General features: G+C 69.8%; 1 protein-coding gene and 1 long non-coding RNA gene across 2 annotated transcripts; both read right to left on the bottom strand.

The window, feature by feature from the left end:
- Positions 1-524: 524 nt before the first annotated feature.
- CDHR2 (cadherin related family member 2) lies at positions 525-17,084 on the bottom strand. The gene is made up of 31 exons (XM_067535631.1): positions 17,039-17,084; positions 16,657-16,722; positions 15,669-15,808; positions 14,982-15,035; positions 14,525-14,614; positions 13,990-14,079; positions 13,130-13,255; positions 12,781-12,924; positions 12,110-12,185; positions 11,205-11,311; positions 10,881-11,111; positions 10,504-10,659; positions 9,279-9,446; positions 9,053-9,114; positions 8,697-8,937; positions 8,057-8,296; positions 7,680-7,749; positions 6,932-7,543; positions 6,577-6,648; positions 6,114-6,163; positions 5,841-5,992; positions 5,105-5,207; positions 4,925-5,013; positions 4,266-4,349; positions 3,882-3,959; positions 3,572-3,632; positions 2,913-3,037; positions 2,590-2,703; positions 1,888-1,968; positions 1,634-1,703; positions 525-1,012 (listed from the first exon to the last, which is right to left on the bottom strand). The coding sequence occupies exons 1-31, from the start codon at positions 17,082-17,084 to the stop codon at positions 857-859; spliced, it is 3,954 nt and encodes a 1,317-aa protein (XP_067391732.1). The 3' UTR covers positions 525-856.
- A 2,868-nt stretch (positions 17,085-19,952) lies between these two features.
- On the bottom strand, positions 19,953-21,595 carry LOC137144409 (uncharacterized). The gene is made up of 2 exons (XR_010917394.1): positions 21,469-21,595; positions 19,953-20,366 (listed from the first exon to the last, which is right to left on the bottom strand). It is a non-coding gene; the product is annotated as an uncharacterized lncRNA (long non-coding RNA).

Here is a 21,595-nt window from a genome sequence, read left to right on the forward strand (position 1 = left end):
CGCAGAGGCGCTTGGCAGGGGTGGCCTCATCCCCACTCTGGGCTCGGCCGCCCCGGGAGAAAAGCTTCCCGCTGCCCTGGGGTGCGGTGCAGAGCCGGGGGCCTCTGGGTGACGCCGGCTCTGACGCATTTGGACTGAAAATGCTCTTAGCCGGCTGTGCACAGTGCCTGGGGCTCCCCATGCGCCCCTTGCCAGCCCCCCCTGCATGCCCCGCCCAGCCCCCTGCAACGCTTTTGTGCACCCCTCCCCACATTGGACGCCCCGGGGTGTCCGCACCCCCTTCCTTGCAGTGTGATGTGGGGGGCAGTTTGGGCCGCAACCCCAGGAGAGTGGGCTGCGGCATCTGAGGGCCACAGGGGGCCAAGTGCAGAGGGAAGAGTCTGGCCAGCTCATGGCAGGGCCGCCCCCTCCCCACCCCATCACACCACCCTGGAGCACCAGCCCAGGAGGCTGCCAGGACCCAGCAGGCTCCAGTTCCTGGCCTGTGCCTCGTTCTGCTGTCCCCTCCCCCCAGCCCCGGGCACTGCCTGGGACCGGACTAGGCAGCTCCTCAGGGCAGGAACCTGCACAAACCACAGCGCCGCCCCTGCCCAGGCCAGCCCCAGCTCCTGGCCCCACTCCCCACGGCCCAGCCCTGTGCAGTCCCCGGCAGGAGCGAGGGCCCAGACCGGACCGAGCCAGGCTGAGGGGATTTAGCCAGTCCTGGGGCGATGCCTGCCGGCCCCAGGCTGGGCCGGTTTATTGGCAGGGATGTGGCGGTTACAGAGGCGGCGGGTATGGGCAGCTCTCCGCCCAGAGCTGCCCCGTGAGTCCCACCACGCCGTGGCTGCTCCTCCCCAGCACCAGCTGGGGCCTCTCACAGGTCTGTGGTGTCCAGGCAGGGGTTGCTGAAGGTGAAGGTTACGCTGGGGTCTCTCGGCTGGCTGGCCGGATTGGGGCGGTGATCCTGCAGGGCGGCTGCCAGGGGCTCCTCCCGGCTGCCTGGCTGCTCCAGCGTCCCCGGCCGGCCCCGCTGGCACGGAGAGTCAGAGGGAGCGTGTCAGGGCAGGCGGGCCGCAGCGCACCCAGCAGAACAGCCCACCCACCTGCCGGCACTGGCCGGGGACAGGACGTGGTCACGGCCCTCGCAACGACCCAGGCTCGTTAGCGTCCTGAGCGGCTGCACTGCGGGGAGCCCACCTCCGAGTGCGCGGCCGGGCCAGGCCCCGGGGGGGGTTCCCCGTCTCTCCCCCGCAGCCTGGCTGCCTGGCCTAGCCCCCTGGGGTCCCGTCCGCACCCAGCAGCCCCGTGTCGGAGGGCGGCTGGGCCCCAAACACAGCTGGGGACCCCCGGAGGTCGTTTGCACGTGGTGCCCGGCTGCCCCCCCGCCCTGGGGAACCCGCAGCACGGAGCGACGGCCCCGCCACACACAGCCGGCCAGGAAACAACGTGGGCGCCAAAGCCAGGGAGCTGCCCTGCCCACGGCCTTCAGGCCGGGCACCGGGCATGGTGGAGGCAGACCCGGTGTCTGCCAGTCGGGCGGCAGGAGAGCACAGCGCTAACGCGAATACGCTGACTGCACGGCCCCAGCGGGCGTCCCGTGGGCTGAGCACGCGGCCCCCAGGGCCCTGCCAGGGCGCGTTTGCTCACTCACCTGCAGCGCTGGGGCGATGGGGCTGCCCTCCGCTGGGTCGTCCACCGTGTTCTCGTCCAGCGAGTTCATGCTGCGGGAAAGGGAGCAGCACAGATTATCCAGGGCCCCGCGGGGTCGGGACAGCCACGCTCGCTGTCCGGGCAGAGGGGGGTGGAGGGGACACTGAGGGCACAGGGGGACTTCCCCTGGCTTGGCCCCATGGGGGCTGGGGGTGCCAGAGCCCGACCCCCCCCAAGGGCAAGATCCCGTCCCACCTGTTGGAGTCAGAAGAGGCGTCCTCGTCAAAGCCCAGGTCAGCAGGTGGGTCCAGGACGAGATTGAGGATGGGGTTGGCCCTGGAGGGAGAACAGCCTGGGGTGAGCAACACAACCACAGCCACCACAACCACAACCTGCACAACACAGCGACCCCCCGACCCACAGCGACCCCCAACCCACAGTGACCTCCTGACCCACAGCGACCCCCAACCCACAGTGACCTCCTGACCCCGGCGACCCCTGACCCACGGCGACCCCTGATGTGCTGCCAACCGCCCCGCTGGGCTCAGCTCAGCTGCGCGCCGAGTGCTGGAGCCGGGGCACATGCAGCCAGAGGCCAGTCACCCACTGTCAGGCCCCCTTTACCCTTTGGGAACGTGGCCCTGGGTGCCCTACTGGAGTCAGCCCGTGGGGTGGAGGCAGCTCTGGGCCCAGGAACGATACCCACAGCACAGCCACCCCCTCCCTGCTTCCCGCACGCCTCTGGCGGGTACCACGGATGGTGCGGGGCCGGGGCAGGTCACCCTGTCACACCCCAGCCACCGCCGTCAGGAGCCGCCCAGCCACCCTGCAGCCCCAGTGCCCGGGGTGGGTGCCCTACGGCCCTCGTGCCACCCGGGCAGCTCTGGGGGCGCGCTCAGCTCCCCTCCCTCCCTCCCTCCCGCTGGCCGGCGGGGCAGGCCCAGGGCCCCTGCTCACCCCTCGGCGTTGTACTTGTTTGTCCCGGGGATGGCCGGCCCTTGCTGCACTGCGCCGGCCGTCAGCGTGGACGCCGCCTTCAGGGCTTTCGTGGCCTTCAGCTTCCTCCTGTAGCTGCAAAACAGCCCGGCGGGCAGGGGTGAGACGGGCACGGGGCGGAGGGCAGCGCTGGCGGGGTCAGGACTCGGGCACGGGCTGGCCCCTAGCAGGGGCGGGCAGCAGCAGCTGGTGTGGGGGGACGTGCGCGGGCGGGAGAGGCGTGGCCGGGGGCTGGGTGGGGGGGGGCTGGGCGAGGGGGGCTGAGTGAGCGGGGGCTCCCCTACCTCCTGCTGGTGGCCACCAAGGCCAGGATCATGACGAGGAGCAGCAGCACCAGGCCCCCGGCCAGCCCCGCGATGACCCCGATCAGCTGGTTCTCCTTGCTGGGCTCCGCCACCGCCCCGGGGCCCTGGGCACAGACAGGTCAGCCCACGCCCAGCGCCCGCACCCCCCGCGGCTCAGGCTGCGCCACCCACAGGCCTGGCTGCTCCCTGCCCCCCCCGGCCATCGCTGGGGTGCCCGGGGTGGGGGGGTCGCCCTGCTAGAGGGACCCTTCTGTCCCAGGGCAGCCATGCCGGGCGAGCCCCCCTCCGCTGCCCCTTCTCTGTGCCAGGAACTCTGCGCCAGCCGCGTGCAGTCCAGCTCCCGCCGAGCCCCGTTCCCCAGCCTGCAGCACGCAGACACCCCTGGGCAAGCCCCTCCCCGGGCCCGGGCACCGCCAGCTGTCGCCAGGCTCTGCACTGCCCGGCCCAGGTGCCCTCTCCAGCCCCAGAGCAGCCACGGCCCCAAGGGGGCAGCTTGCCCCACATCCCGCCCTTCACCAGGAGCTGACAGCACCTTCCCAGCCTGGCCGGCTCCCACGTCCGCCAGTCGCGCGCGCCCACCCCACCCCCGGCCGGAGGAGCCTGAGCCGAGCCGGGCCACGCCTGCGTCGCACACTCACGATGATGGTGAGTCCCAGCTGGAGCAGCTCCGTCAGGGCCTGCTGGTGGCTCTGGACCAGGCTGTCAAAGACACAACCCAGACCTGAGGCCCCAGCCTTGCTGCCCCAGCGGCCCTCTGTCCGGCCCCCCACCTGCCCACAGCACCCCCATCCACCTACAGCACCCCCCATCCACCCACAGCACCCCCCAGCAGCCATCTGCCTGGCACCCCCACACAGCACCCGCCTAGGCACCCCTCTGCCAGGCCCCCCCGGCGGCACCCCCTCAGGTGGCCCTCTGCCGGGACCCCTGCCAGCTAGCCCCACTCACATGCTGAGCTGGTTCGCGCCCAGGGCCGTCCCGTTGCTGTACACGAAGTACGCCTCCATCGCCGACTTCGCCTGGGCCCTGCAGGACGCGAGAGGCCGCACGTGAACTGGGAGTGCGTCGATGTCAGCCCCAGAGCCACAGCCCGGCGGCGCCACCCAGCGCCCGGGACCCCCGGCCCTGCCGTAGCACCCACGCGCACCAGGCACCCCCCAGCCCGGCACCCCCCACACCCTAACTGCAGCCACTCGTGAGCCAGCAGCTACCGGCCAAGCACCAGGGCTTCCCCCGCCCTTGTCGTCACCAGCTTGCCCAGGATCCTGCCCCACGGCCCCAGCCACCCCCGGCCGGCCTTGGGGCCCTGCCCGCTCCCAGCACCTCAGGCACCTGGGCGACTTGGCCTGCGGGGCGTCCACCGCAGACTGGATCGCTGCCACGTAGACCGTCGTCTTCGTCGCCATCGTCAGGGCCCTGGAACGAGCAGGGAAGGGGGAGCCTGGCACGTGGGCCGTGCCTCATGCCCACAGCCCCAGGGGCCGGGCCGGTCGCCGGCTGACTACCCACCCCAGTGCCCGCGAGGGGAGGGTTTAAAGCCTGTCTCCTTGGGGCGCCACAGCTCACGTGCTGGAGCCAGGTGGGCGCATCTGGGTCCCCCCTGAAACGTCCTGGGTCCAAGCTGAGCCCGAGCGGGAGGCCACCCGGGCACGGGTGCCTCTGGGGACCCTTCTCCACCGGCCAGCAGCACCGTGCCGGGGCAGCAAGGGGGAGTGGAGCTGCAGGGCTCAGCTGACGGGAAGGTAGGACTGGCATAGCGGGGGGGGTGAGAGGTGGGCACTGAGCCTGCCACGTGGTCACGGGCACCTTTGTCCCTGGGGGGCACACGGCTGTGTCGTCTGCACACGCACGCTGCACCACCACACGCACGGGTGCAGACGGCTGGCCGGGCCGTGAACCTGGCCGTGGTGACCGGGCAGACGCCGGGTAGGAAACCGCAGCCCTGCCGGCTGCCGTGGCCCATCTGTGCCCCGCGCCCAGGGCGCCCTTACGCTTTGATCTTGTCCGTGTTGTCCTGCACCTCACTGACCGGGGCCGAGAACACCAGCCGGATCCGGTAGCTCTGGTCCACAGTGAAGATCTGCAGGGGGGGGGCAGAGAGCAGGGGGTGAGCCAGGCTGGGCGCGGGCGCAGCGCCCGTGCAGCGGAGACGTGGGCGGGAGCGTACTCACGTCCAGCACAGCCCGCGAGCTGAGCGGCGGCGTCCCCCCGTCCTTGGCCTCCACCGTCACCTGGTAGCGGCCCTTGGAGGAGCCGTCCAGGTTGCTTGCAACTCTAGCAGGACAGCAGGTGTTAGACGCCCCCCAGGCCCAGCTCCCTCCCCGCCCCACTGCCCCCAGGCCCAGCTCCCTCCCCGCCCACTGCCCCCAGGCCCATCAGCACCGGCAGGCTTCCCCAAGCCAATGCCATGATTCCCAGCCCTGCGCCACCCACTGCTCTGTCTCCCTCCCCTAGGGGCAGGCGATGCTGATGCTGCACTGGGGGGAGAAGGCCCATGCTCCTCCGACAGCCCCCGGCCGAGGCTGGGCTCCCGCAGCGCGGGGCGCAGTGCTGCCCTGGGCGAGCCGGCCTGGGGTACTCATGTACGCCCTGACACCACGGGTCACCGCACCCACGGCCCCCGTGCTGCACTCGAAGGAGGAGCCAGGCCAGCGGGGAGGCAGGAACGGGGATCTCCCGGCTGTCCCCAGAGGCACCACTTGGCATCCGTCTGGGCAATGGGGCAGCCAGCGCCCCCGGCAGTGCCACGGCTCATGCTCAGGGATCCCACCCCACGGGCCGAGTGCCAAGTGTGCCACACGCTCCACTCACTCCCCCACCAGCCAGCGGGCAGGGCAGCCTGCTGCCTGCTCCGGCCCCTCTGCCCGCCCTCCCAGCATCGCCCCGGCCCGCTCGCCCCAGCGTTACTGGATGCTGCCGACGTAGAGGTCCCCCTCGGGCGCCGTCGCCACTTTGAAGACGCTGCTGAGGGTCTGGTTGGGCCCGTTGTCCTGGAGGAAGGCGACCTCGGCGATGGCAAAGGTGATCATTCCCTGCAGCCCCGTGTCACTGTCCCTGGCCTGCGGCAGGAGACCGGGGAGGTCACAGCCCCGCCGGCACAGCCCCCTGCTCCGGGCTGCACCCCCTCCAGCCCCCCGGGCGCAGCTCCCCTGGACCCGCACAGACCCGCAGCCTCCTCACCTTGACCACAGCCACCGGCAGATCCACGGGGGCGACCTCAGGGACCACGACTGCAAAGGAGACAGGGAGACGGCTCGGTCGCGGCCAGCGTCCGGCTTGGCTCACAGCAGCACAGGGCAGGCTGGCAGCCGCCACCGGCCGCCGCTCCGCTGGCGCCCATTCTGCCAGCTGCCCACGCAGCCCTGAGCTGGGCAAAACCCAGGCACCTCCCGGGCTGACGATGCTCCTTGCCACCGCACGGCTCCAGTGCGGCGCTCCGGCTCCGGCCCCGGGGCAGGATGAGCTAAAGGGAACCAGCGCCCCCACGTCGTGCTCCAACCCCAGGCTCCCGGCCCCGCTGCCGGGACCGTGCCCTGATCCTGCTCCCAAAGCGCGGGCCTCTGCCGCCACGCCTAGGAGACGCCCTGATCACAGGGGCAATGCCGGCCTGTGACCCACGGCAGAGCCGCCCCCGCCCTCTCACCGAAGGTGTCCTTGATGGGCAGGAACTCCGGCGCGTTGTCGTTCACGTCACCGATCAGGATTCGCAGCGTTTCTGCAAAAGACACAGAAGCGACAGCCCCCGTCACACAGCCCGGGCGCCCCCACCAGACACCAGGCGCATCCCCCCGCCTCTTCCCACAGGACCTTCCAACCTGCATCCCCCCCATGCACAGATCCCCACTGCCGGGGCCGGGGTAGCCGGGGTCGCCCCCCACCGTCAGGGTTCCTGCCCCACTCCCCACAGCACTGCCTGCTGGGAGGGGCTGGGACAGCCAGTGTCTGGCGCATGGGGAGGGGGGAGGCCAGGTCGCGGGGCGAGGCTGGGCCGGTCCCACCGTTGCTGCTGTAGGGGCTGCCCTCCTCGGTGCGCGTGTCCTCCACGCGCAGGGTGATGGTCACCAGGTCGCACTGCTCGTAGTCCATCTGCGAGCTGTTCACGAACACCGAGCCGTTGGGCGCCAGGTAGAACCAGCCCTGGCACAGCCGGCCCGCGTCAGCCGCGCCCTTGTGACAGGCCACGGCCAGCTCCTGGAAGCGCAGCGAGTGGTCGGTGTCCGGGTCGGAGGCCTGCAGCGTGGCGAGCAGCCCCGGCGGGGTGTCCTCGGCCACGCTCAGGTCCTGCGGCGAGTCCGGGGCCAGGCTGGGCGGCTCGTCGTTCACGTCCAGCACCTGCACCCGCACCGTGGTGGGCACCACGTTGAGCGCGTCCCCGCTGCCCGTGTTCTCCGCCTGCACCGTCAGGATGAAGAGCGCCGGGCGGAGCCGCTCGTAGTCCAGAGCCACGTCCGGGTCCAGGGACAGGTTGCCCTGGTAGTGCCCCGGGCCCAGCCGAACGGAGCGCAGCAGGAAGCTGCCCGAGCCCCCGCCGCTGACCAGCTGGAAGGAGATGCGGTGATGCACCTCGGTCTGGTCTGCGTCCTCCGCCTCCACGCTGCCCACGAAGGCGCCTGGGGACGGGAGATGGGTCAGCGCCGCCCCGGGACTGACAGCGCCCCACACCCCCCAGCAGTGCTGCCCTGGGACTGACAGCGCCCCACACCCCCCAGCAGCACTGCCCCTGCCCTGCCGCCGGGAGCCCCCTACCTGCCAGCCCCTCCCGCACAGAGAAGTTGTAGGAATCCTGGAGGAACACGGGTGCGTTGTCGTTCACATCCTGCGGAGAGAAGCACAAGCCACTGGCACGGACACACGCATGGCACCCGCCGGGCGAGGGGCAGACACGGGGGTGCTGTGCCTGCAGCCCGGCCTGGGGCTGGGAGAAGGCAGCGCAGCTCCCTGCCTAGCGCCGACGCCAACCGGCACCAAAACTGCACAGCTCCCCTTCCCCTCGGGGAAAGATCCAGGATTCCTTCCACCCCCCAGCACAGCCCAGAGCCCTGTCCCACGCCTGCCCCCCAGCACAGCCCAGAGCCCCCCCCCACGCCTGCCCCCCCACGGCCGGAAGCCCCGAGCCCGCCTACCTCCACGGTGACGGTGACATTGACGAGGGTGCTGAGCGGCGGGACGCCCAGGTCCTGCACCCGCACCGTCACCACCACTTTCCCCTGCAGCGCCCGGTCGAGGGCCTCGAGGTCCAGCGGCCCCCGGCTGCGCAGCACCCCCGCCTCCGGCTGGATGGTGAAGTTGGCGCTGAAGGGCCCGGGCTCCAGCTGGAAGTGCAGGTGGCTGTTGTTGGTGCCGGGCTCGTCGTTGTCAAAGGCCTGGGGACGAGGCAGGCGGAGAGATCAGGGCCGGGCGCGGGGCCCCCCAGCACACAGAGCACGGGGGCAGACAGCCCCCCCGCCCCACAGACCCGGGCAGGGACTCCGTGGTGACCTGGCTGGCTATGCCCAGCCTGGCCCCTTCTTGCCCAGGAGCTCCCGGCACCTCGTCCCCGGGACCCTGGCGCCCTCCTGCCTGCCCTGGCGCTGTTCCGGAGCCAGGGAGCCCGTGACCCACCTTGGCCTCCAGTGGGCAGGCCGTGCCATGGGCAAAAGACGGCCCCGGGGGGCAAGGCAGGGGGCTCCCCACAGCCCCAGGAAAGGCTCCAGCATCCCCCCAGTTGCAGCAGGCTCGTTAGCCGGCCCTGCCGGACGGTGCCGGGGGAGGTGTCAGCCCGACCTGGATCTGGACGCTGACGTCCTGCCCCTCGCTGACGAAGACGTTGTAGGCGCCGCTGACGAGCGGGGCGTTGTCGTTGGCGTCGTCCAGGGTGATCTCCAGGAGCGTGGAGCCGGTCAGGTTCCCCCCGTCCACGGCCTGCAGGGTGGCGTAATAGACCGAGCGGCTCTCGCGGTCCAGCCAGCTGCCGTTGCGCACCAGCACCTGCCCGCTGGTGGCGTTGACCGCAAAGACGTCCAGGCTGCAGGGCGGACAGACGGATGCGCCCGTTACCGGGGCACAAGCCCACCATCCCCCCCGGCAGCCCGGCCAGGCCCCCCCGAGGCAGGGAGGGGTGCGGGGGGAGGGTTACACACATGCTCTCGGGCAGCAGCTGGTAGGAGATCCTGCCGAAGTCGCCGCTGTCGGGGTCAGTGGCCTGCAAAAGCCAGAAGGGGCCGTTGGAAGAGACGGTTGCTGGCGGGGGGGGAGGCGGGCAGTCCGAGCTAGGGCCCCAAAATGCCTGCCTCACCCCCCCCCCCTCCAGCAGAGCTCCTGCAAGGAGGCCCCAGCGCACCGCTGGCCCGCCGGCGCCCCGCTCACCGTGATGTTGCTGGAGAGGGGGGTGCCGGCCGGGCTGTTCTCCAGCACCCGCAGCTTGTAGACGCTCTGCGCGAACACCGGGCTGTGGTCGTTGGTGTCCAGCAGCTGGATGGTCACCGTGGCGACGGAGCAGCAGTTCAGGGCATTCCCGGTGTCGTTGGCAACGATCTGCGGGACAGGGGCGGGTCCGTGTTACCCCGAAACCTGCAGGAAGGGACCACGGCTGCCCCAACCCAGCCCCTCGCCCTCCTGAGCCCACGAGCCATCCGTGGGGCTGCCCCCGGCTCAGCCCAGGTCTGGGGCTGGAGCTGCCCCGCCCGCGCTGGGTGCCCGGCTGGCCCAAGGAGTGGGGCTGGTTCCCCCGCTGCAGAGGCGCCCTCGCCGTTGGAGCAGAGGGGCGAGGTGGCAGCTCCCCGCCAGCCCAGCCCAGCGGGACGCGGCTGCCCTGCAGCCGGGCCGCGTGGCTTCCAGGTGGGAATGTCGTCAAGGATGCGGGCATAAGGAAAAGTACTTTTCTAGCACTTGTGGCTGTGGAGAAAGCTTCAAAATGTGGCCCCCACTGCCCCCAAAAGGCTCAAAAAGCAGAAGGCAAATACACAATACAAAGACCGCCACAGCTCGTATGTTCACATCTTCTCAGGATTTTTAAGCCAGTCTGACTCTCGAGTTTTGACCATTCGGGGTTGGCAACACTGACAGCGAGTTTCCTTCCCGTTTAAAGTCAGTTTCTCGTCTATTATTCGTAGCATGGTATCACCCCTGTAACCTCAGGCAGGTGCAGCATAAACTCACGGGGCCTCGCCCTAGAAGGATGCTTCTAAAAGCAAAGGGATCTCTTCCGAGCTTGGTCACGTGCAGAAAGTAGCGTCAATGCTAGAGAGCCATCTCCATTGTCCTACCGTCGTTCCAGTCGTTGTAGCCAAGAGTTTGTGACCAAGTCAGAAGAGACATTAACGTTTAAACCGAAGCAGAGTCCCTCCAGCGACTTGAAACGAGATGTCGGCCCGCGGCAGGATGAGGTGAGCGGGTCTCGTGTTCATTTAATTGTCTTTCTTTATATAGGAATTCAGCACTGTGCTCCTGTGAGCCAAGCATTATCTGCTGCAAAACCTAGAGTTTGCAGGCCCCTAAGGGGCCCCTGGAATGATGGTTAAAGGTGGCCCCCCCTATCTGAAAGGACGCCCCTGCTTGGGGCCTGTCCCCCGGCACCCCCCGGGGCTCTCACCTCCACAGTCATCACACGAACCCGCTCGTAATCCACGGTGCTGGGATCCTTCACCAGGACCTGCACTGCCCCTGTGCCCGTGATCCTCGCGGGGGAGACGGAGAAGGAGGTGGCATCCGGGCCCTGCAGGCGCAGCTCGAAGGTGCCGTTGACGCCCTGCCCGGGAGAGAGGAGGGCGAGAAACCCAGCAGCTGGGGGCCTGCTCCACGCCAGCGATTCCAGAGCCCGCAGACCCCAGGCTTCCCTGACGCCCCCCAAACCCGCCGCAGCCCCGGGCTTCCCTGCCCCGGCTTGGCTCGGCTGAGGCCCCTCGTTCCCGCCCCCCAGGGAGGCGGGCGCCCAGCCGCAGGGGCAGGAGGCAGCCCAGCAGTGCTCACCTTGTCAGGGTCATGGGCCACGATGCGGAGGCCGCCCATGGGCACCCTGGCGGAGGAATGCTCCTCCAGAGAGGCCGAGAAGTTGCTCTGGGGGCTGGCGGTGAAGTCGCAGGAGGGGAGCTCGCACGCGTAGAACTGGGGCGTGTTGTCGTTGACGTCGGTCACCTGGATGGTCACCGTGGCGCTGGCCTGCGCCACCTGGTTGTAGATGTCCAGCTGCTCCTCTTGCGCCTGGGGGCGGCACGGAGGGGCTGGGTCAGGCGGGGCAGGAGATGGAGCAGGGTCAGGCGGGGGGCCAGGGGCTGCCGTGTCTGCCCTACTCACCAGCACCGTCAGCAGCACCTCCTCGCTGAGCAGCTGCTCCCTGTCCAGGGCGCGGCTCACCGTGATGGTGCCCGTGGTGAGGTTGATGGCAAAGGGCACGCTGGCATCTAGGGATGAGGGCAGAGGAGAGCTGAGGGCTGGGTGCCCGCTGGCCACGCTGGCCACGGAAGGGGGAAAGCCAGCAGGCGCGGGCATGGGGCATGGGGGCAGTCGCTGGCAGGGACCGGCCACAGCCCCTGGGAAACGTGGCCCCAGCGCTCAGGGACCTTCCCCCGGGGCGGCTGGAGCCCGCTGAGTTTCTGAGCAGGCGCCACCCCCCCGCAGCAGCACCCTCCGTCCCCCCGGGCTGGGCCCGGCTCCCTGTGACCTGACACGCTGGGGTTTGGCCCGGCTGCCCCTGGCATGACGGAGGGGGGATGCTGTGACCGCGCGCCAGGTCACAACGCCCGGAGCAGGGAGCTGGGCCCAGCCCGGGGGCAGGAGATGCTGCTGGGGGGCCAGTGTGGGGCAGGTTCTGCAAACCTCCCACCCGGGCCTACCCTCGCCCCAGCCTGGGCAACGGGTGCCCTTGCCTGGTTCTCCACCCTCGGGTCCATGTTTCTGTGGGTGCAAGTGAACCTAGGAACCCCCTAACGGCCCCCTGCCTCTCCCCATGCCCAGCAGCAGGGCGTCTGCCATCCCCCCACACCCCATCCTCAGCCCCTGGGCGACTGCCCCAGCTCCCCCCACACCCCAACCTCAGTCACTTGGGGTGCTGCCCCGGTGCCCCAGCTTCCCCCCGAATGCACCCCCACCCTGCACCCCGAATTCCCACACGTGTTGGACCCGGCTCCAAGTGGCAGGGGTGCCCCAGAGAGGGAGCTGAAGGGAGCCCCGTGCCCCCCGCCCCCCCCAGCGTCACTCACCGGTGAGGCTGTAGTTGACGGCGAAGTTCACGCCCTTGTCTCTGTCGATGGCAGACACGGTCAGCACCGGGGTCCCCTGGAACGAGGAGCCCAGTGAGGGTGGGACCCTGTGGGGGCGGGGGCGTCACCCCCCTGGAGGCCTCCCCACATGCCAGCTTCGCTGCCACCGTCGTCCTCTGCCCAGCTCACCCCCTGCCCACAGCCAGCGCTGCCCGGGGTCCCCAGCACTCGGCAGGGAGATTCGGACCCCCTCTGCCCTGGCATGCCCCAGGGGCCCGGGCTGGATCGCCCAGGGGCAGGGGGTCTCCGGGAGTGTCAGGGGGTCACTGCTCAGCACAGGACCGCCTGGTGGGGGCACCCCGAAGGGGGCCAGCGTGAGAGCCCGGGCCCCTGCCCCCTGGGAGTGGGGTGGGGAGGAGGCGTTGCGGCCCCACAGGCACCCAGGCAACGGGACCCTCGCCGACACCCCCAGCTCCCCCCAGCGTGCTCTGCCCCAGGGTATGCTGGGCAGACAAGAGCTGCTGACACCTGCCAATCAAGGGCAGCCCCGGGGGGGCTCCTGGCATACAGCCCGCTCCAGCGGGGGCACCCCGTGACTGCTGCCTGAGCACCATGGGGTGCGGGGCCGGAGGGCGGGCATTGGGCAGGAGGGCATGGCAGGTGCCCCTTACCAGGGGGCAGTTCTCGGGCACCCATGCCACGTAGGGTTCGTTCAGGAACTGCGGGGCCAGGTCGGGCTGGTCCAGGACGTTGACGGACAGGAAGGCGACGGAGCTCTGCTGGACGAATGCCCCGTCCAGCTGGCCCCCGCCGTCCTGGGGGGCAGAGACCCTGTGAGATCCCAGTGCCAGCAGCTCCCTCAATGCCTCTGCCCCCCCATCTGTGCTCCTTCACCCCCATCCCCCGTGGGCTGGCCCCCGCCGTCCTGGGGGGCAGAGACCCTGTGAGATCCCAGCGCCAGCAGCCCCCCCAATGCCCTGCCCCCCCATCTCTGCCCCTTCCCCCCGCGGGCTGCCCCACCGTGGCGTTGATCTTGATCTGGTAGTAGGTGCTCTGGTTGTTGTAGCTCAGGGAGCCGTTCAGCACGACCGTCCCGTTGGGCAGGACGTAGAACAGCTGGTGATTCTTGATGTCGTCGGGGGTCACCTGCGGGGGGGGAGAACCAGGCGGACAGCTCGGGGGGGCTGCGTGTTCAGCTGGCACCTGAGTGCAAAGCCAGGCCTCGAGCGCCCTCCATGTGAATAGGGACCCTCAAAAGCAGGGGAGTCGCCCCCCCCACGCCACATGCCGCCCCTCCCCCCCCCGCCGCGGCCCTGCTTCCCCAGGCCTGCTGCTCTCAGCTCCTAGAACCCCCTTGGTGCCCCTGCCCTCCCCCCAGGCGGCCCCCACCCCGTGACCCAGAATTGCCCTGGGGGCTGGGGGGATGGGGGCAGACATCCGTGCTGGGGGGCGCCAGGCCCAGCTGCTGCCCGGGGGGGGCGGGTGGCAAGAGCGGGGGCTTGTTGTCAGTGGATGCCATCGGCCGGTGGTGGGGGAGGTCTCTGGCCTGACCCTCATCCCCCCCATTGCCAGGCTCCCCTGCCCCCACCCACCCACGCTGGGCTGGAAGCAGGGCCCTGTCCCCCACCCCCTCTTGCCCCACTGAAGTGCCTGGGGCAGGAGGAGTGGGAAACCCCCACTGGGTCCCGCGCTCCAGCTCTCAGCGGGACGTCCCGCTGCAGCTCCTGGGGACAGCCCTGCCCGTGGCCTAGCGCCGGGGGGGGGGAGGCGCTGGTGCCCACACCCCATCCTGCCTACACCACGCTCGGCCACTAGCCGCCAGCCAGCGAAACCGGCCCGCCCGCCCCAGGCCCGGCAGAGGCCGTGGCCAGGTCACTCACCGCCACGACCGCATACTGCACGCGGGCCGCGACGCCCAAGTCCTGGTCCGTGGCCAGCACCGCGAAGATGAAGGCGCCCCTGGGCGAGCTCTGAAACACAGGACAAGGCGTGGACTGGCCTGGCAGCCAGGAAGCTGGCACACAGCCCTGGGCACCCCGTTCGCCCTGCCCACGGCAGCCTCCGGGCTCCCCCCGACGGGCAGAGCTGCGCCACGCCCAGCAGCAGCTCGGGGGGCGTCCGGGGCCTTGCGCTCCCTGGGCTCCTGCAGCCGTGGCTCTTCTCCACGGGGGCTGGCAGCAGTGCCCGGGGCGGGCGAATGGACCCTGTGGCCAGCGTGTGCTACGCGCCCCCCGCCGTGCCCGACCCTGGGGCGGCGGGTCTGTGACAGCCCCCCCCACCCCCCCTGCTGCGGCTTGGGATGGCCAAGGGAAAGCAGGGACCGGCTCTGCGGTGCTGCCCCACGGCAGGCTGGCAGGCCGTGAGCGGGCCCCGATTCCCGGCGGGGCTCAGAGAAGGCCTGGCTGGGCCCGGTACCTCCGGGACGTCGGCGGTGTAGGGCTGTTTCTGGAAGATGGGCGGGTTGTCGTTCCGGTCGTCCACGAAGATGGTGAGCTTCCCGGTGACCTGCAGGAGCACACGCACCGGCTCAGGGAGAGGGGCCGGGGCCGCGGCCCAGCCGAGATGGGCTCTGCTCCGGGGCCGCGGTGCCAGGCTCTAGCCCAGCGCGGATCCAGCCCCACAGGGTCCACCACGAATCACCAGCTGGTGCCAGGACAGGACTCGGCCCGTCTGGACCAGCCACTGCCACGTCCCTCCCCAAAGAGCTGCCAGCGTTGGGGGCGGCAGAGCCCCCTGCCCACTCCCCGCACAGCCGCACGCATGCCTGCTGCCCCACCCCACACCTGCCCCACGCCTGGCCCCTGCCAGCCCCCCACTCGCCCCACTCCCCTCAACCTGGCACCTCACGCCAGCCCCCCGCCCCCTCCCTCACCTGGGTGTTGATCTGGTCCGTCACTGTGACTATGACGCTGAGTCTGGCTTTCGTCTGGAAGGAAACACAAGGGGGGGGTTATTTCCCCGGGGGATCCACCAGCCCCCTCCCCCACGCCTTCTGACACCCCCAGTTTTACATGAACTCCCGATGCAGCTCGTTGGGCGACCGACGCGACCTGCCCCCTGGTCCCGCTCCCCCGGCGGGGGAAGCAGTTCTGTAGGGGCCAGGGAATGGCAGCGGGACCGGAGCAGTGACACCTCTCACCTCTGCTCCCTTTGCTGGGGCGGGGCTGCAGCACCAGCACCTCAACTCCTGGCAAGTCCAGTCAGCCCCTGCCCCGGCCCAGGGCTCCCTCCCCCACCCCGCGTGGGGGGCAGAAGCTGGGGAGTGGCCCGGGGCTCCAGCAGGGAGCTGCCCTTCCCCGGGGGAGGCTCCCGCTGCTTCAGCCTCACCTGCCAAAGACGTCTGCTCCCCTTCAGGATCTGGGGGCCTGGCCCACCTCCCGAGAGCAGGGGTGGGAGTCCCTGGCACTGCCCGGGGGGTCCCCAGGGAGCAGGCGAGGTGGCCATCTGGGCTTCATGAGGGCCACAGGGGCTGTGACGGCCCCTGAACGTCACCAGCTGCCCTGGCTCTGGGCTCTAGCGTCTCGGTGGCCAGCAGCCCCAGCCCACACCGGCCCCTCACCTCGCGGTCCAGGGAGGCAGCCAGCAGCACCTCGCCCGTGGCAGCGTTGACGGAGAAGTAGTAGGCATCCTGCCCGCTCATGCCGTAGAGCAACCGGTCATTGTCAGCATCCGTCGCCGTCAGATTAAAGGCGTTAGCTCCTGGGGGGGGGGGGGGGGGAAGGCAAGGGGAGAGGCCGTTATGGTTGGGGCAGGGCCAGGGCCATGGGCCGTGCAGCAAGGGCCCAGATCCCAGCTGGAGAACAAAGGACGGCGGGGAGGACAAGCACTGGCTGCAGGGAGGAGCCGGGGCTCTCAGCTGGGATCTGACCCAGCAGGTCAGACAGACACGGCCCCTGCCCGGGGGTCCATGCAGCCTGGCTGGGCTCCGGGCTGGCCAGGACGGGCCGTGCTCTCTCCTGCCTCTCTTGGGACTCCCCTAAGGACGCCCTGTGCGGTGCCCGCTGCCTGATCACCCTGGTGTCTGTGCCGGCCTGTGAGCGTCGCTGCCGCGCTGGGCGAGGGGCGCTGACCCCTGCGGAGGGGACATGTCTCTCCCGGGGTCTGTCTCAGCTGGACTCGCTGGGCAGCGCTCGCAGGGGGAGCTGGGGGCTGGAGCCCAGAGGTCCAGTCTAGGGAGGTGGTGAGGCCGCGGGGCCCGCCCTGGAGGACGCGTGAGCCCCCTCGGGGGTGTGTGGCTCCCTGAAGATCCTGCCTGGAGACCGTTCTGAAGGCGGGGGCGCAGCGTTGGTCTGGTGGATCCCCGGCATGTCCCAGTGAGAAATAAGGCCCAGCTTTTCCCAGGGCAGGCAATTACCCGTTGGAACAAGCCCAGGGCAGGGGTGGATTCGCTGTCTCCTGAGAGCAGCATGTCCCAAGCCAGGCAGGAGCCTGGGCCCCAGGCAGGTGGGGCTGGGGGGTGGCTGGCAGCCTGGGCTCAACCTCGATGATCTAATGGTCGAAACCCGGGTCTGAATCCGTGTGTCGCCCCGCCCCGCCCCCGCACTCACCCACGGGCAGGTCCTCGGCCACTTGGACGATGGTCATGGTGAAGCTGGGGGCCGTGTTCCCTGAAACTGCAACGGAGACGTTTGCCCTGCGCCGAGCCCGTCAGAGCCACCCTCGCCCTGCCACCGGGACTCTGCCCAGCCCCGCGGCCGGCACCGGTGAGCTGCCGTGTCCCTGGCACGCCGCGGGGTCCTAGGCAGCTGTAGTGGCCAGCCTGGGCCCTTCGGGATTCGTGCCTGGCCCCTGCCCGCAGGAGGGCGCTCAGTTCCCAGGATGGGCAGCTGCTCCAGGTCTCCAAGCTCCCCAGCCCCCTGCCCCACCCACTCCGTCTGCACCCCGTACGCCAGGCCCCCCACTGCCCGCCGGCCAGGAGGAAATCCTTACCCGCCACCGAGAACAGAGGCAGCAGCAGCAGCAGGCGCCAGGCCATCCTGCCAAGGGGACCTGCCAGCGCACCGGGGGGGAGACAGCTTCAGCGAGGGCTCCCAGCTCCTCTCACCCCCCCTCGACCCCCCCTGGAACAGCCGCTCCTAGCCGCAAGGGCTGAACTGCAGCTGCCGGGCCGCCCCGAGCCCAACCCCCTGGAAGTTCACCCGCCAGAGCCCCGGGGCCGGCATGCGCCCGGAGGGGGCCGAGTGAGGCCAGGGGATGGGTATCTGGAGGGGGCTGGGGACCCCACGGCCGCTGGCTCTCCAATGCCCAGAACACCCTGCTCCCCCAGGGCCACAGGCAACACTCATGGTGCTGGGCAAAGCCCGTCCCCTGGAGCAAGCAGGCAGGGCCCCAATCCTGCCCACACTCCCAGCATCTGAGCGAGAGGAGATCGTGCCTCTGTCTCCCCCCGCGCGGAGCCTGCAGCCCCGAGCGCTGCCCCGCCAGGCCCGGAAGGTCCTGCTGCCCCTCCCTCAGGGCGTGGGGCTGGGCCCAGCTGCTCGCAGGGCAGGCGCGTGCCGGGGAGGCCTGTCCATAGGGGTGGCTCCCAGGTGAGGCCTGGCTGGGCATAGGGCAACGGGAGAGCAGTCACGCTAAAGAGCGGGACTCTCTGTGCGAGGGCAGGGCCGCGGCCTGCTGGCCTGGGTAGGGTGGGAACCCCCTCGCTCAGGCCCTGCACGAGGCATGGCAGGGAGAATGGTGCCCCGGGCACCCGGGCTTCCCATGACGCACCCGCCCGGCCCAGCCACCTCGGCTCCCCCAGCCCAGCGCACGGCCCTGCCGCGGGCAGGAACTCGAGTGCGGCCAGGCCAGGAGCCGGTGAGCGGCTCTGCCCCATGCCCCCTACCTGCGCCGTGGGCTCGCTCAGGGATGCTGCCCACTCCCTGCCTGGCGCCGCGGCTCTGAGACCACAGCAGACCTTTGGCTCCTGCGTAATTGGGCTGATCAATCATTAACTGCAATTAGCGGGTCAGAAAGCCTCTCACCTTCCTTCTTCCTGGAGCTTCTTCCCCCCCCCCCACTCTGGGCAGGGCGGCTCCGTGGGGCAGAATACATCAGGAGCTCTCTCTGCTCCCCCCTATGGGGCTTGGGGGGATCCACCCCACAGCTCTGTCATGCTGGGCCCCTGCTTCCAGTGCCTGTCTCCCCAGCTCCCCCCCGCTGGGCACCCAGCAGCTGCCCCACAGCGCTGCCATCCAGCTCTGGCTCCCAGGGACTTCCCTGGGCAGGCCGGGTAGCTGGGCACATTGGCACTACAGCCCCACGCAGGCCCTGCCCCGTGGCAGCTCGGGGCGACCCAGCACTCACGCGGAGCTGGGGCCAGGCAGCAGCGCCGAGCGGAGCCCAGAGCCCAGGAGTGCGGCTGGGAGGGGGCCTGGGCGCGACAGGTCGGATGACAGGATCTCATGCTCCTCTCCGGCCTTGGCCGCCAGGAGTCAGATGCAGCACCTAACGCCTGGGCCTGGGAGCCAGGACTCCTGGGTCCTCTTGTCATCTCTGCCTCGCCGTGCAGCCTCGGGGGGGGGGGGGGGGGTGTCCCTGCCCCTCCGTCCTCGTCTGTAGCCCGGGTGGGGACCCTGCCCGGTCCCTGGGGTTACTTCATTCCTGGGCGGGCACAGCACTGGCTCACTCACAGGCTCACCTGGGCCTCGTGCGAGGATGGACAGAGGCACTGGTGGGTGGGGCTGGGCCAAGGGGCGATTCTGCCCCCGCTTGGGAGTCTTACCCCAGGATCCCGGCCCGTCCACACTCACATCCTGCTGTCTGGGTGCCCCCCCCCCCCCCAGAGCAGGGGACCTGCCCTGTGGCAGGGGCTAAGGGCCCCCTCCCCCGGTGCTGCAGAGCCCCAGAGCTCACCCCGCGCTGCCGCTCTGAGCCGGCCAGGGGGACTCACGGGCTGGCCTCCCCAGCGACCTACTTCCAGGGACAAGGGGGGATTGTGCAGCTCCTCTGGAGCGGAAGACGGGCTGCAGAACAGGCAGGAGGGAGTGGGGGGCCCGGTGGGCGTGGAAATGGGGCCAGCCACTGTCTAGGACTGTGTTATTTGGGGGACAGCGAGTGCAGAGAGCCCTGCGCCCCCCCCAGCCTGGCCAGCAGTGGGACACCCTGACGGGGGGGAATGGGAGAGTCCGGGACCAGGAACTGCAAAGCCACCAGGATCAACAGGGCCCGCTGGACAGGCTGGCAGGGGGCAGTGCCTGGCCGCCAGGTTCCCTGGCAGGGCAGCAGCCTTGTTCGTGGGCTAAATAGCTCCTGTCAGGGCCCTGAGAGCTCCGTGAAATCCCATCGCTAGCCCCACTGGATGGGCAGCCGACCCTCCAGCCTGGGCAAAGGCTCTGAGGGGAGGAAGCTGCCTCATTGACCTCAGCGGATGTTCACTCTGAACCCTAATGGTGGCACTACATGACAATCGATAACTACCCCACCCCATACTCTCCCGGTGGGCTGCCTCCCCAGCAACCCCATCCCCACAGCCCTGACAATGCCCTCCCCAGTGCCAATGCCTCCAGCTCCCTGACGGCATCGAGGGTGCCACAAGCACCCTCACAGCACACTGCCAGTTCAAGAGCCCGGTAAACCCAGAGCCTGGTGACCATGGGGATGTGCAGGTCTGGCTGATCGATCCCCCCAAGGGCTGACTGCACCTCAGCCCACCCAGCTGCAGCGTCCATGGGGCCTTGGGATAACCCCTGGCAAGTGGCGGGAGGAGCTGGAATGGCGCCTTGTGGCCCTTAGTTTGTTTGAGCCCCCTGCGCCCCTTCAGCCCCCAGCAGCCTGCCTGCAATGCTGCTCCAGGGAGTCCAGAGCCCTCCGGGACCCCCAGTCACCGTCACCCTGCTCACCTGCCCCCTGTGATGGCCCTGAATCCTCCTCCCCATGGAGCCCCCCTGGCCCTGTGGCAGAAGCCGGGTACCGGTTATTGATCACCTGCTCTACAGACAGAATAGGCAGGGGCAGCTCCCCCACCTGCCCCGATGACAGGCCAGGCAGCCGGGGCAGGCAGCCGAGGGGCTGGGCAGAGTCCTTCTCCATGCAGCGGGTCTGGACACAAAGGGCGATCTGGTCCCCCGGCGGCTGGGTCCCGCCTCCGGGAATGAGTCTCCTGCCAAGCGCTGGCCTGACCCGTCCCCTGACACCGTCCCTGGGCCTCCCAGCTTCAGTTCAGCTGCACAGGCCTTTCCAGCTCCAGCCCCTGGCTCTGTGCCCAGGGGGCCGATGGGCCAGGGGCGGGGTCCCCAGGAACACGCTGGCAGCCCCTTGTGGGGGGATCTTTGGGAGCCTGGGGGGAGAGGGAAGAACATCAGTGTCAAGGACCCGAAGACACCGTGACCGCGGCACACGGCAGCGCGAGGCAGAGGCAGCGGATGTGTGGCACCCCCGGGGGCACAGCGCACACGGCCCAAGGGGCGTATGGGGGCTGGGGGGCTGGATGCCCAAGGCTCCAGCTCTTATTAAGGCACCATGTTAAGAGCAAGATTTCCCCAGGGGCCCGGCTCCGCTGTGACCCTGCTGGATACGTGTCTGGGAGGCCAGGCCTCACACCCCCCGGCCCTAGTGCAGGGGCCACCTGGGTGTCCTCCCTGGGATCCGCTTCTCGGGCGGGGGCGCCCTTTGCCCCTTCCCAGCCCGCCTCAGCCCAGGCTACGTTCAGCCCTTATCACCAAGCAGCCAGTAAACAGGCAGGAGCGGGGAGACGTTCGGGTGTCCAAAGGGCGTGGGAAGGAATCCCCACCCTGCACCATGGGCTGCCTGGGCAGCAGCCTGCGTCTAAGGCAACCCCCAGTCTGATGGTTCAGCACCAAGAGCCCCCTCTGACTCGCCCCAAGGTGCTGGGGAGCCCTGGGCTGGGCCACCCCGTGCCCTGGGGACCCGCAGTCTGTAACACGGGAAGCCGCTGCCCCATTCGAGGACCACAAGTGCCATCAAAGGTATTTCTCTGGCAGCAGGTGCCAGCAGACGGAGGGCCGCGCCAGTCGGCTCAACAGGACTCAGAGAGTGGCATAAAGGGTGGGGCTTGGGCCAAGAGCACATGCCATCACCCTGCCCCGCTGCTCCAGCCCCTCACGTTGCAGCTGTGCCCAGGGCAAGGTTCTCCGTAGGGAGCTCTGGGCAGGCAGGACCCAGCAGCAGCTGGTTGCGCAGGTGCTCCAAGGGGAGGCGTGGGGGGCTGGAAGCCACAGGTAGTTACTAACAAACGTCCCCACTGGGAGCAAAACACCTCCCCCTTCCCAGGAAATTAATCTCCCCAGCACCTGCAGCCACACGGGTGTGGAAACAATGCCAGGTGGCTAGGAAGAGGAAGAGGTAGAAATGGGCCAGGAGCTTCCTGGGACCCCCAGGCAGTGCCCCTGCTGGGGATATTACATTGCCCCCCCCCCCACCTGCTCTCTGAAATGCAGGGAACATTCACGCCAAGGGCTGCTCTCCGGGAGGAGGGGTCCCTGGGTCACACATCATGGCAGGGGGGGAAGCAGCAGAGAACTGAGAATCTGGGTCCCTTCTGGAAAC

The sequence above is a fragment of the Emydura macquarii genome, unplaced genomic scaffold, assembly GCF_026122565.2.
Source record: "Emydura macquarii macquarii isolate MOO-44397 ecotype Brisbane River unplaced genomic scaffold, CSIRO-AGI_Emac_v2 contig_378, whole genome shotgun sequence".
NCBI classification, from domain to species: Eukaryota; Metazoa; Chordata; order Testudines; family Chelidae; genus Emydura; species Emydura macquarii.

What these genes read in the sequence shown, in the direction of transcription:
- CDHR2 (XM_067535631.1), bottom strand. Translation starts at nt 17,084, where the DNA reads ATGGCCTGGCGCCTGCTGCTGCTGCTGCCTCTGTTCTCGGTGGCGG. An exon ending in CTGCCTCCCTGGACCGCGAG is followed by an intron (nt 15,036 to 15,668) that starts GTGAGGGGCCGG and finishes GTTTCCTTCCAG; the next exon opens with ACGAAAGCCAGACTCAGCGT. An exon ending in GCTCGCGGGCTGTGCTGGAC is followed by an intron (nt 5,014 to 5,104) that starts GTGAGTACGCTC and finishes CCCCCCCTGCAG; the next exon opens with ATCTTCACTGTGGACCAGAG.